General features: G+C 41.1%; 1 protein-coding gene across 1 annotated transcript in view; it reads left to right on the top strand.

Annotated features, from left to right (window-relative positions):
- Positions 1 to 14,450: 14,450 nt before the first annotated feature.
- Positions 14,451 to 15,233, top strand: part of RAD54L (RAD54 like) — a 41,974-nt gene continuing 41,191 nt past the window's right edge. The window contains exon 1 of the mRNA XM_063427185.1: positions 14,451 to 14,544. Within this exon, the coding sequence (XP_063283255.1) occupies positions 14,542 to 14,544 (3 nt within the window). The 5' untranslated portion in view covers positions 14,451 to 14,541. The remainder of the gene's footprint in view (positions 14,545 to 15,233) is intronic.

The raw sequence follows: 15,233 nt of genomic DNA, 5'->3' as shown, positions 1-15,233 counted from the left end.
ATTAGAAGTCTTTGCAAGGCAGGTGCTCTGAGAAATTGCTGCCTCTTGAGTTCAGCGCAAATAAGCTAACCAAACCAGGAATTAATAGAACCTGTTGTCTGATTGGCAGCCAGGTGGGCGTAACCAAGTTAGTTTATAAAAGTGCCAATTTTTATTCAAATCTGCACTTTTTGTAAAATGAGAACAAACCCTTCACACAACCTTTTCAGCAAGAGCTGCTTTTGGGCTGCTTTAGGGGTCTGGAGTGTCCTTTTAAGTAATTTCTTGCTTTTCAACCTATCAAGCATAATGAGTATCAACATTCGGCTAGGATAGGTGAAAACGTGACTGAAGAGGAGAAAATGGTCTAAGACCCTCACTTTACTCTTTGTGATATGGAGGCTACGGTGCTGCATGCTATAGGCACAAACTACAATGCAGTCACATATTTCCATTTTCTGCACAGGCACAGTCCGGGAAAGCCCCCTCTGTGTGCATGTAAACAATCACATTCTTTTTTAACTTTTACCATGTTTTCCTGAACACATATCACTAACACACACTAAAGCACATGATTAAAGCAGTGTAGGCCATAACGTTGTTCTGTTCTGAAATTTACCCAAATAAAGTTTGATTTTATACCATCCGTGGAAGCCCGTTCCTGCATGTTTTGTTGGTTACTGGAGAAGGCATGGTGGGTTTAACACTATAGGGTCAGAAATACCTGTCTGTGTTCCTTTAAGTAAGCTATACATGTGACAGTCTACCATTTAATTTTGATAATCTGTTTTAAATACCAAATAAACCTTTTTGGCCATATTTGTCTGTTTATTTCTATAGATGGTGCATTTTGCAATATGTAATGGCGACGTACCTACAGGGTTTAGTAAAGTGAGAATTCAACGTGAATTTTAAATTTACGTCCAGAGTAGTCGGACTGAACGCATAGCTGGCTTAGAGAATGATTCCAGTTCAGCTCACCTGGAATTCTCACTTTGGTGACTAACCCTACTAGTGTTCATTCAGTAACTTCCATATTAAATGAACACTTAGTACGCAGCCTAATTGCTGCAGCTCACTGTAGTGGTTAAGTTGCCACGAGTTCCCTGATGCCATCCCTTGGTTTAATATTTAATAACTTCAGAATAATTTATTATAAACATGGAGTCTCTCTGGAGCTAAGGGACAGCCCTTATCGACCTATTGATAATGTAAAATTAACACTTTTTTTTCATTCAATTTCATCCTACCTGCACAACACTGACTGGCTGAACGTACTGGGCTGACTCCCACCACTGTCAGCCAACCTAAGTCGCACAAAATTTACACTGATAATGCAGAAGTGCTAAACTTAGGGATGGCACCATAGATTCCCAACAGTCCATATTTAGAGCCGAAATCCCTATTTTCTATCCTAATGACCCACTTTTCTAGGAGCTCCCTAGTGTCTGTCTGCGTCTATAATTACTGGGAGTATTATTGCTGTGGAGCTCTGTTATACACTCAGACACATTACTGGGAGTATTATTGCTGTGGAGCTCTGTTATACACTCAGACACATTACTGGGAGTATTATTGCTGTGGAGCTCTGTTATACACTCAGACACATTACTGGGAGTATTATTACTGTGGAGCTCTGTTATACACTCAGACACATTACTGGGAGTATTATTGCTGTGGAGCTCTATTATACACTCAGACACATTAGTGGGAGTATTATTGCTGTGGAGCTCTGTTATACACTCAGACACATTACTGGGAGTATTATTGCTGTGGAGCTCTGTTGTACACTCAGACACATTACTGGGAGTATTATTGCTGTGGAGCTCTGTTATACACTCAGACACATTACTGGGAGTATTATTGCTGTGGAGCTCTGTTATACACTCAGACACATTACTGGGAGTATTATTGCTGTGGAGCTCTGTTATACACGCAGACACATTACTGGGAGTATTATTACTGTGGAGCTCTGTTATACATTCAGACACATTACTGGGAGTATTATTACTGTGGAGCTCTGTTATACACTCAGACACATTACTGGGAGTATTATTGGTGTGGAGCTCTGTTATACACTCAGACACATTACTGGGAGTATTATTGCTGTGGAGCTCTGTTATACATTCAGACAGATTACTGGGAGTATTATTACTGTGGAGCTCTGTTATACATTCAGACACATTACTGGGAGTATTATTACTGTGGAGTTCTGGTGTACACTCAGACACATTACTGGGAGTATTATTACTGTGGAGCTCTGTTATACACTCAGACACATTACTGGGAGTATTATTGGTGTGGAGCTCTGTTATACACTCAGACACATTACTGGGTGTATTATTACTGTGGAGCTCTGTTATACACTCAGATACATTACTGGGAGTATTATTGCTGTGGAGCTCTGTTATACACTCAGACAAATTACTGGGAGTATTATTGGTGTGGAGCTCTGTTATACACTCAGACACATTACTGGGAGTATTATTGCTGTGGAGCTCTGTTATACATTCAGACACATTACTGGGAGTATTATTGCTGTGGAGCTCTGTTATACACGCAGACACATTACTGGGAGTATTATTACTGTGGAGCTCTGTTATACATTCAGACACATTACTGGGAGTATTATTACTGTGGAGCTCTGTTATACACTCAGACACATTACTGGGAGTATTATTGGTGTGGAGCTCTGTTATACACTCAGACACATTACTGGGAGTATTATTGCTGTGGAGCTCTGTTATACATTCAGACAGATTACTGGGAGTATTATTACTGTGGAGCTCTGTTATACATTCAGACACATTACTGGGAGTATTATTACTGTGGAGTTCTGGTGTACACTCAGACACATTACTGGGAGTATTATTACTGTGGAGCTCTGTTATACACTCAGACACATTACTGGGAGTATTATTGGTGTGGAGCTCTGTTATACACTCAGACACATTACTGGGTGTATTATTACTGTGGAGCTCTGTTATACACTCAGATACATTACTGGGAGTATTATTGCTGTGGAGCTCTGTTATACACTCAGACAAATTACTGGGAGTATTATTGCTGTGGAGCTCTGTTATACACCCAGACACATTACTGGGAGTATTATTGGTGTGGAGCTCTGTTATACACTCAGACACATTACTGGAAGTATTATTGCTGTGGAGCTCTGTTATCCACTCACATGACTGGGAGTATTATTGATGTGGAGCTCTGTTATCCACTCAGACACATTACTGGGAGTATTATTGGTGTGGAGCTCTGTTATCCACTCAGGCACATTACTGGGAGTATTATTGGTGTGGAGCTCTGTTATCCACTCACATTACTGGGAGTATTATAGCTGTGGAGCTCTGTTATACACTCAGACACATTACTGGGAGTATTAATGGTGTGGAGCTCTGTTATCCACTAAGACACATTACTGGGAGTATTATTGGTGTGGAGCTCTGTTATCCACTCAGACACATTACTGGGAGTATTATTGGTGTGGAGCTCCGTTATCCACTCAAATACATTACTGGGAGTATTATTGGTGTGAAGCTCTGTTATCCACTCAGACACATTACTGGGAGTATTATTGGTGTGGAGCTCTGTTATCCACTATGACACATTACTGGGAGTATTATTGCTGTGGAGCTCTGTTATACACTCAGACACATTACTGGGAGTATTATTGGTGTGGAGCTCTGTTATCCACTCAAATACATTACTGGGAGTATTATTGGTGTGAAGCTCTGTTATCCACTCAGACACATTACTGGGAGTATTATTGGTGTGGAGCTCTGTTATCCACTATGACACATTACTGGGAGTATTATTGCTGTGGAGCTCTGTTATACACTCAGACACATTACTGGGAGTATTATTGCTGTGGAGCTCTGTTATACACGCAGACACATTACTGGGAGTATTATTACTGTGGAGCTCTGTTATACATTCAGACACATTACTGGGAGTATTATTACTGTGGAGCTCTGTTATACACTCAGACACATTACTGGGAGTATTATTGGTGTGGAGCTCTGTTATACACTCAGACACATTACTGGGAGTATTATTGCTGTGGAGCTCTGTTATACATTCAGACAGATTACTGGGAGTATTATTACTGTGGAGCTCTGTTATACATTCAGACACATTACTGGGAGTATTATTACTGTGGAGTTCTGGTGTACACTCAGACACATTACTGGGAGTATTATTACTGTGGAGCTCTGTTATACACTCAGACACATTACTGGGAGTATTATTGGTGTGGAGCTCTGTTATACACTCAGACACATTACTGGGTGTATTATTACTGTGGAGCTCTGTTATACACTCAGATACATTACTGGGAGTATTATTGCTGTGGAGCTCTGTTATACACTCAGACAAATTACTGGGAGTATTATTGCTGTGGAGCTCTGTTATACACCCAGACACATTACTGGGAGTATTATTGGTGTGGAGCTCTGTTATACACTCAGACACATTACTGGAAGTATTATTGCTGTGGAGCTCTGTTATCCACTCACATGACTGGGAGTATTATTGATGTGGAGCTCTGTTATCCACTCAGACACATTACTGGGAGTATTATTGGTGTGGAGCTCTGTTATCCACTCAGACACATTACTGGGAGTATTATTGGTGTGGAGCTCTGTTATCCACTCACATTACTGGGAGTATTATAGCTGTGGAGCTCTGTTATACACTCAGACACATTACTGGGAGTATTAATGGTGTGGAGCTCTGTTATCCACTAAGACACATTACTGGGAGTATTATTGGTGTGGAGCTCTGTTATCCACTCAGACACATTACTGGGAGTATTATTGGTGTGGAGCTCCGTTATCCACTCAAATACATTACTGGGAGTATTATTGGTGTGAAGCTCTGTTATCCACTCAGACACATTACTGGGAGTATTATTGGTGTGGAGCTCTGTTATCCACTATGACACATTACTGGGAGTATTATTGCTGTGGAGCTCTGTTATACACTCAGACACATTACTGGGAGTATTATTGGTGTGGAGCTCTGTTATCCACTCAAATACATTACTGGGAGTATTATTGGTGTGAAGCTCTGTTATCCACTCAGACACATTACTGGGAGTATTATTGGTGTGGAGCTCTGTTATCCACTATGACACATTACTGGGAGTATTATTGCTGTGGAGCTCTGTTATACACTCAGACACATTACTGGGAGTATTATTGCTGTGGAGCTCTGTTATACACTCAGACACATGACTGGGAGTATTATTGCTGTGGAGCTCTGTTATACACTCAGACACATTACTGGGAGTATTATTGCTGTGGAGCTCTGTTATACACTCAGACACAATACTGGGAGTATTATTACTGTGGAGCTCTGTTATACACTCAGACACATTACTGGGAGTATTATTGCTGTGGAGCTCTGTTATACACGCAGACACATTACTGGGAGTATTATTAATGTGGAGCTCTGTTGTACACGCAGACACATTACTGGGAGTATTATTAATGGGGAGCTCTGTTATACACTCAGACACATTACTGGGAGTATTATTGCTGTGGAGCTCTGTTATACATTCAGACACATTACTGGGAGTATTATTACTGTGGAGCTCTGTTATACATTCAGACACATTACTTGGAGTATTATTACTGTGGAGTTCTGGTGTACACTCAGACACATTACTGGGAGTATTATTACTGTGGAGCTCTGTTATACACTCAGACACATTACTGGGAGTATTATTGGTGTGGAGCTGTGTTATACACTCAGACACATTACTGGAAGTATTATTACTGTGGAGCTCTGTTATACACTCAGACACATTACTGGGAGTAGAAAATGTGTGGATATCTGTGAAGTAGGCGCTTATACAATTTAGAAACAACAGTAGTACAATAGCAGCTGCCACCAAAATAGGAACCCTTCGTCCTAATACAAAGTAACAAATAACAAAATAAACACCATAACCTCACACAGTGGGAAAATGGTGCTCAAAAGTGGAGCGCTTAAATCGTGCACTTACCCCTCGAGGTTTTTAAAGAGGAGTGTACAACTGTGGTGGAATCCTAAATGGATATATAAAGTAAAAAAATATAGGGTAGTACTGTATAACAGACGTACTTATTAAATATTTAACAAGAACGCACTCACGTGGTTCAGAGCCTATGAATGACCGGCTCTGATCTTGTATGCAGACGTGTACTCTAAGGCGACACACACCTTTCTTGTATAAAACACAACCTCAGAAAGGGGAACAAAAACGGAGAGAGCAGGGAAGCCAGACCAACCCTGGTGTAGATACCTTTGATATATTCAATTCATAAATTGCTAATGCAAGTAGTTGCTCACCTTCTAAAGAGCCTATAACTCGGCTCCCAGCGTGTGCACAGGTATATCAATACAGGGTGATATTAGCCCTTCTTAGTAGCAGAAAGTGGAGTTCCTTCAAACCGGCTCGTAATAAAATATTTATTCAAGTATAAAATACATACAAATAATGCCGGTGTCGGTCCTCCGTCCAAAACGCGTTTCACTGATTGGATTCAGCTTTCTCAATTGGTAATACATTATCTGCTACATATGGTTTAAATAACCCACACGGTCACACCATTGGTGCGCCAGGCCGATATTCTAGCCAATCGCTAGTTGTAGTTACCTCGCCTGCCAGGTGATGTTAGTAGTGCGTAATCTGTCCCCCTTGTGATGACATCACGCACCATACGCCGTGCGGATGACGTCACATATGGGACGCTAGTCCTACGTTCTTCTAAACCCGGAAATGGAAATCCTAGCCGATCGTAATATCCTCATTAGATGGTCCTTAATGTTATGTTCAAAAGTCCGGTTTCTTTATACAGAAGGTGGCCATCTTAGTTGCTGGCAAAGTCCTCTTAACAATGTAGACATGCAAAGAACAGCTCATTCCCAGATAATGAAATGAAGTATGAAAAAAATGGGAAATAGTGATAGAAATTACCATAATGTGGAAAAATAATAATTTTAAAAAAATGCATAAATGTATATACATATAGTATTGTCTAAAAATAGCTAACATTCTGTATATAATGCGGTCCATATAATGGTATTAAAGGACAACCTCGAGCTAGTATATATCTATACAAAAGATTTAGTCATTAATAAAAATACAATAACATTGTTCCAATAGTATATAATAATATTGTTATAGTCTGGCAGCACACCTACTACCGAATACCAAAAAATATATATATGTAGTGCACTACACATGTACGGCTAAAAAACAATGCAAATGAACAAAAAATTCAATTATAAAAAATGACATAGCTCGAAGTCGTCATTTAATCCATACGGTTGCATAGTCTCTAGACCAAAAACCCATTTCATTTCTGCTCTTCCTATGGTCTTAATTAAATCACCTCCCCTCCAATTGGTGTTAATTTTTTGTATACCTAAGAAATCTATACCACTTGGGTCACAGTTATGGTGGTCTCTAAAGTGTAGGGACACACTCTGTTTATCAAAGCCTTTTTTCACATTTCGCACATGCTCCTGTATTCTGGTCTTTAATGCTCTTGTGGTTCTTCTTCATGGTGCGTGATGTCATCACAAGGGGGACAGATTACGCACTACTAACATCACCTGGCAGGCGAGGTAACTACAACTAGCGATTGGCTAGAATATCGGCCTGGCGCACCAATGGTGTGACCGTGTGGGTTATTTAAACCATATGTAGCAGATAATGTATTACCAATTGAGAAAGCTGAATCCAATCAGTGAAACGCGTTTTGGACGGAGGACCGACACCGGCATTATTTGTATGTATTTTATACTTGAATAAATATTTTATTACGAGCCGGTTTGAAGGAACTCCACTTTCTGCTACTAAGAAGGGCTAATATCACCCTGTATTGATATACCTGTGCACACGCTGGGAGCCGAGTTATAGGCTCTTTAGAAGGTGAGCAACTACTTGCATTAGCAATTTATGAATTGAATATATCAAAGGTATCTACACCAGGGTTGGTCTGGCTTCCCTGCTCTCTCCGTTTTTGTTCCCCTTTCTGAGGTTGTGTTTTATACAAGAAAGGTGTGTGTCGCCTTAGAGTACACGTCTGCATACAAGATCAGAGCCGGTCATTCATAGGCTCTGAACCACGTGAGTGCGTTCTTGTTAAATATTTAATAAGTACGTCTGTTATACAGTACTACCCTATATTTTTTTACTTTATATATCCATTTAGGATTCCACCACAGTTGTACACTCCTCTTTAAAAACCTCGAGGGGTAAGTGCACGATTTAAGCACATTACTGGGAGTATTATTGCTCTGGAGCTCTGTTATACACTCAGACACATTAGTGGGAGTATTATTGATGTGGAGCTCTGTTATACACTCAGACAAATTACTGGGAGTATTATTGCTGTGGAGCTCTGTTATACACCCAGACACATTACTGGGAGTATTATTGGTGTGGAGCTCTGTTAAACACTCAGACACATTACTGGAAGTATTATTGCTGTGGAGCTCTGTTATCCACTCACATGACTGGGAGTATTATTGATGTGGAGCTCTGTTATCCACTCAGACACATTACTGGGAGTATTATTGGTGTGGAGCTCTGTTATCCACTCTGACACATTACTGGGAGTATTATTGGTGTGGAGCTCTGTTATCCACTCACATTACTGGGAGTATTATAGCTGTGGAGCTCTGTTATACACTCAGACACATTACTGGGAGTATTAATGGTGTGGAGCTCTGTTATCCACTAAGACACATTACTGGGAGTATTATTGGTGTGGAGCTCTGTTATCCACTCAGACACATTACTGGGAGTATTATTGGTGTGGAGCTCTGTTATCCACTCAAATACATTACTGGGAGTATTATTGGTGTGAAGCTCTGTTATCCACTCAGACACATTACTGGGAGTATTATTGGTGTGGAGCTCTGTTATCCACTAAGACACATTACTGGGAGTATTATTGCTGTGGAGCTCTGTTATACACTCAGACACATTACTGGGAGTATTATTGCTGTGGAGCTCTGTTATACACTCAGACACATGACTGGGAGTATTATTGGTGTGGAGCTCTGTTATACACTCAGACACATTACTGGGAGTATTATTGCTGTGGAGCTCTGTTATACACTCAGACACAATACTGGGAGTATTATTACTGTGGAGCTCTGTTATACACTCAGACACATTACTGGGAGTATTATTGCTGTGGAGCTCTATTATACACTCAGACACATTACTGGGAGTATTATTGCTGTGGAGCTCTGTTATACACTCAGACACATTACTGGGAGTATTATTGCTCTGGAGCTCTGTTATACGCTCAGACACATTACTGGGAGTATTATTGCTGTGGAGCTCTGTTGTACACGCAGACACATTACTGGGAGTATTATTAATGTGGAGCTCTGTTGTACACGCAGACACATTACTGGGAGTATTATTAATGTGGAGCTCTGTTATACACTCAGACACATTACTGGGAGTATTATTGCTGTGGAGCTCTGTTATACATTCAGACACATTACTGGGAGTATTATTACTGTGGAGCTCTGTTATACATTCAGACACATTACTGGGAGTATTATTACTGTGGAGTTCTGGTGTACACTCAGACAAATTACTGGGAGTATTATTACTGTGGAGCTCTGTTATACACTCAGACACATTACTGGGAGTATTATTGGTGTGGAGCTCTGTTATACACTCAGACACATTACTGGAAGTATTATTACTGTGGAGCTCTGTTATACACTCAGACACATTACTGGGAGTATTATTGCTCTAGAGCTCTGTTATACACTCAGACACATTAGTGGGAGTATTATTGATGTGGAGCTGTTATACACCCAGACACATTACTGGGAATATTATTGGTGTTGAGCTCTGTTATACACTCAGACACATTACTGGGTGTATTATTACTGTGGAGCTCTGTTATACACTCAGATACATTACTGGGAGTATTATTGCGGTGGAGCTCTGTTATACACTCAGACAAATTACTGGGAGTATTATTGCTGTGGAGCTCTGCTATACACCCAGACACATTACTGGGAGTATTATTGGTGTGGAGCTCTGTTATACACTCAGACACATTACTGGAAGTATTATTGCTGTGGAGCTCTGTTATCCACTCACATGACTGGGAGTATTATTGATGTGGAGCTCTGTTATCCACTCAGACACATTACTGGGAGTATTATTGGTGTGGAGCTCTGTTATCCACTCAGACACATTACTGGGAGTATTATTGGTGTGGAGCTCTGTTATTCACTCACATTACTGGGAGTATTATAGCTGTGGAGCTCTGTTATACACTCAGACACATTACTGGGAGTATTAATGGTGTGGAGCTCTGTTATCCACTAAGACACATTACTGGGAGTATTATTGGTGTGGAGCTCTGTTATCCACTCAGACACATTACTGGGAGTATTATTGGTGTGGAGCTCTGTTATCCACTCAAATACATTACTGGGAGTATTATTGGTGTGAAGCTCTGTTATCCACTCAGACACATTACTGGGAGTATTATTGGTGTGGAGCTCTGTTATCCACTAAGACACATTACTGGGAGTATTATTGCTGTGGAGCTCTGTTATACACTCAGACACATTACTGGGAGTATTATTGCTGTGGAGCTCTGTTATACACTCAGACACATGACTGGGAGTATTATTGCTGTGGAGCTCTGTTATACACTCAGACACATGACTGGGAGTATTATTGGTGTGGAGCTCTGTTATACACTCAGACACATTACTGGGAGTATTATTGCTGTGGAGCTCTGTTATACACTCAGACACAATACTGGGAGTATTATTACTGTGGAGCTCTGTTATCCACTCAGACACATTACTGGGAGTATTATTGGTGTGGAGCTCTGTTATCCACTCAAATACATTACTGGGAGTATTATTGGTGTGAAGCTCTGTTATCCACTCAGACACATTACTGGGAGTATTATTGGTGTGGAGCTCTGTTATCCACTAAGACACATTACTGGGAGTATTATTGCTGTGGAGCTCTGTTATACACTCAGACACATTACTGGGAGTATTATTGCTGTGGAGCTCTGTTATACACTCAGACACATGACTGGGAGTATTATTGCTGTGGAGCTCTGTTATACACTCAGACACATGACTGGGAGTATTATTGGTGTGGAGCTCTGTTATACACTCAGACACATTACTGGGAGTATTATTGCTGTGGAGCTCTGTTATACACTCAGACACAATACTGGGAGTATTATTACTGTGGAGCTCTGTTATACACTCAGACACATTACTGGGAGTATTATTGCTGTGGAGCTCTATTATACACTCAGACACATTACTGGGAGTATTATTGCTGTGGAGCTCTGTTATACACTCAGACACATTACTGGGAGTATTATTGCTCTGGAGCTCTGTTATACGCTCAGACACATTACTGGGAGTATTATTGCTGTGGAGCTCTGTTGTACACGCAGACACATTACTGGGAGTATTATTAATGTGGAGCTCTGTTGTACACGCAGACACATTACTGGGAGTATTATTAATGTGGAGCTCTGTTATACACTCAGACACATTACTGGGAGTATTATTGCTGTGGAGCTCTGTTATACATTCAGACACATTACTGGGAGTATTATTACTGTGGAGCTCTGTTATACATTCAGACACATTACTGGGAGTATTATTACTGTGGAGTTCTGGTGTACACTCAGACAAATTACTGGGAGTATTATTACTGTGGAGCTCTGTTATACACTCAGACACATTACTGGGAGTATTATTGGTGTGGAGCTCTGTTATACACTCAGACACATTACTGGAAGTATTATTACTGTGGAGCTCTGTTATACACTCAGACACATTACTGGGAGTATTATTGCTCTAGAGCTCTGTTATACACTCAGACACATTAGTGGGAGTATTATTGATGTGGAGCTGTTATACACCCAGACACATTACTGGGAATATTATTGGTGTTGAGCTCTGTTATACACTCAGACACATTACTGGGTGTATTATTACTGTGGAGCTCTGTTATACACTCAGATACATTACTGGGAGTATTATTGCGGTGGAGCTCTGTTATACACTCAGACAAATTACTGGGAGTATTATTGCTGTGGAGCTCTGCTATACACCCAGACACATTACTGGGAGTATTATTGGTGTGGAGCTCTGTTATACACTCAGACACATTACTGGAAGTATTATTGCTGTGGAGCTCTGTTATCCACTCACATGACTGGGAGTATTATTGATGTGGAGCTCTGTTATCCACTCAGACACATTACTGGGAGTATTATTGGTGTGGAGCTCTGTTATCCACTCAGACACATTACTGGGAGTATTATTGGTGTGGAGCTCTGTTATTCACTCACATTACTGGGAGTATTATAGCTGTGGAGCTCTGTTATACACTCAGACACATTACTGGGAGTATTAATGGTGTGGAGCTCTGTTATCCACTAAGACACATTACTGGGAGTATTATTGGTGTGGAGCTCTGTTATCCACTCAGACACATTACTGGGAGTATTATTGGTGTGGAGCTCTGTTATCCACTCAAATACATTACTGGGAGTATTATTGGTGTGAAGCTCTGTTATCCACTCAGACACATTACTGGGAGTATTATTGGTGTGGAGCTCTGTTATCCACTAAGACACATTACTGGGAGTATTATTGCTGTGGAGCTCTGTTATACACTCAGACACATTACTGGGAGTATTATTGCTGTGGAGCTCTGTTATACACTCAGACACATGACTGGGAGTATTATTGCTGTGGAGCTCTGTTATGCACTCAGACACATTACTGGGAGTATTATTGCTGTGGAGCTCTGTTATACACTCAGACACATTACTGGGAGTATTATTGCTGTGGAGCTCTGTTATACACTCAGACACAATACTGGGAGTATTATTACTGTGGAGCTCTGTTATACCCTCAGACACATTACTGGGAGTATTATTGCTGTGGAGCTCTGTTATACACTCAGACACATTACTGGGAGTATTATTGCTGTGGAGCTCTGTTATACACTCAGAAACATTACTGGGAGTATTATTGCTGTGGAGCTCTGTTGTACACTCAGACACATTACTGGGAGTATTATTGCTGTGGAGCTCTGTTGTACACTCAGACACATTACTGGGAGTATTATTGCTGTGGAGCTCTGTTATACACTCAGACACATTACTGGGAGTATTATTGCTGTAGAGCTCTGTTATACACTCAGACACATTACTGGGAGTATTATTGCTGTGGAGCTCTGTTATACACAGACACATTACTGGGAGTATTATTGCTGTGATCCTCTGTTATACACTCAGACACATTACTGGGAGTATTATTGCTGTGGAGCTCTGTTATACACTCAGACACATTACTGGGAGTATTATTGCTGTGGAGCTCTGTTATACACTCAGACACATTACTGGGAGTATTATTGCTGTGGAGCTCTGTTATACACTCAGACACAATACTGGGAGTATTATTACTGTGGAGCTCTGTTATACCCTCAGACACATTACTGGGAGTATTATTGCTGTGGAGCTCTGTTATACACTCAGACACATTACTGGGAGTATTATTGCTGTGGAGCTCTGTTACACACTCAGAAACATTACTGGGAGTATTATTGCTGTGGAGCTCTGTTGTACACTCAGACACATTACTGGGAGTATTATTGCTGTGGAGCTCTGTTGTACACTCAGACACATTACTGGGAGTATTATTGCTGTGGAGCTCTGTTATACACTCAGACACATTACTGGGAGTATTATTGCTGTAGAGCTCTGTTATACACTCAGACACATTACTGGGAGTATTATTGCTGTGGAGCTCTGTTATACACAGACACATTACTGGGAGTATTATTGCTGTGATCCTCTGTTATACACTCAGACACATTACTGGGAGTATTATTGCTGTGGAGCTCTGTTATACACTCAGACACATTACTGGGAGTATTATTGCTGTGGAGCTCTGTTGTACACTCAGACACACCAGCAATGAGTTTATAGAAAATAGGTACATTAGTATAAGAAGGACATAAGGATTTGGGTCCAAAATAGGGACTGTCCCTCCTAACTAGGGACACTTGGGAGGTATGTTTCATTTTATTATTATTTTTACTATACAAGTGTAATATTTATAATGTATACATTATATACCGCAATATTAAGCAGTAACCCATGGCATGCCATTACTGTGCTGTACCCCCTCCTCTCTCCCGCTAATTTACTAACTGCCCACACAGAAACAGAAACATGCCATCTGCAACCAGGAAGTCAGAGGCGAAATTACAACGAGGCTTGGAACGCAATGTGCTTCTGGGAGTCGCAGTTCTTCTTCGTTTCCCTTCGCTGTGTCTGGAAGACGATGCTCCTGCGCTGAACTTCAACAACCGTCATGCACCGGGGGTGGGGGGGCGCGTTTGGTTTCACGAGTGATCCAGTGACCCGGGAGAATTAAATGTGGTGGCGCTCAGGGCGGTGTGTCAGATACTGGGACAGGGATGCTGAGGCCTCCAGTGACTGGAGCATGTGAAGTGGGGTAATCATGGTAAGTAGTGGGCCACCTACTGAGCCAACTGCCAGGGTGGGGGATCCTGGTAAACATTCACAATTGGCATGTTATAAAGACATGTTCAATGTCAGAGGTTTATTCACTAAATAAAATTCAATTGCAGTGAATTGAAATGTCAAAGTCAACATTTAGGCTAAAAAAATAATAATAAAAAAAAAAACCTCTTTAAATGAGTTTATAAAATAGTTTCCAGATGAGCGATTTCAACACAAATTTTGCCATTTGGCTTTTAATTCGATAGGAATCGCAGCCCATGGTGAATTTTTTAAATATTAATTTTCATATTAAAGGGACACCCAGACCACTTCTGCTCATTGGAGTGGTCTGGGTGCCAACTCCCATCACCCTGAATCCTGCAAGGGCTAAGTCCTCCTCTAGTGGCTGTCTGTCAGGACTTCGGGGTTCTTAAAACCCAAAAAGTGTTTTAAATGACGCTGGATGCATGAGGACCTCCAGCATTGCCGGAATCCCCATAGGAAAGCATTGAATAATGATTTCCTATGGGGAGGTATAATGTGCGCGGGCGGCCATCGCCGCGCATGCACATCAGGTCTCCCTGCCGGCTGACGAGGGGGCGGAGCCTAACCCCAGCGCCGAGGTACATCTGCGCTGGATTCAGGTAAGTGTGTGAAGGGGTTTTAACCCCTTCAGCAACATGGGATGGG

The sequence above is a fragment of the Pelobates fuscus genome, chromosome 7 (assembly GCF_036172605.1).
Source record: "Pelobates fuscus isolate aPelFus1 chromosome 7, aPelFus1.pri, whole genome shotgun sequence".
Taxonomy (NCBI): Eukaryota; Metazoa; Chordata; class Amphibia; order Anura; family Pelobatidae; genus Pelobates; species Pelobates fuscus.
This window is presented reverse-complemented; position numbering and strand designations above follow the sequence as displayed.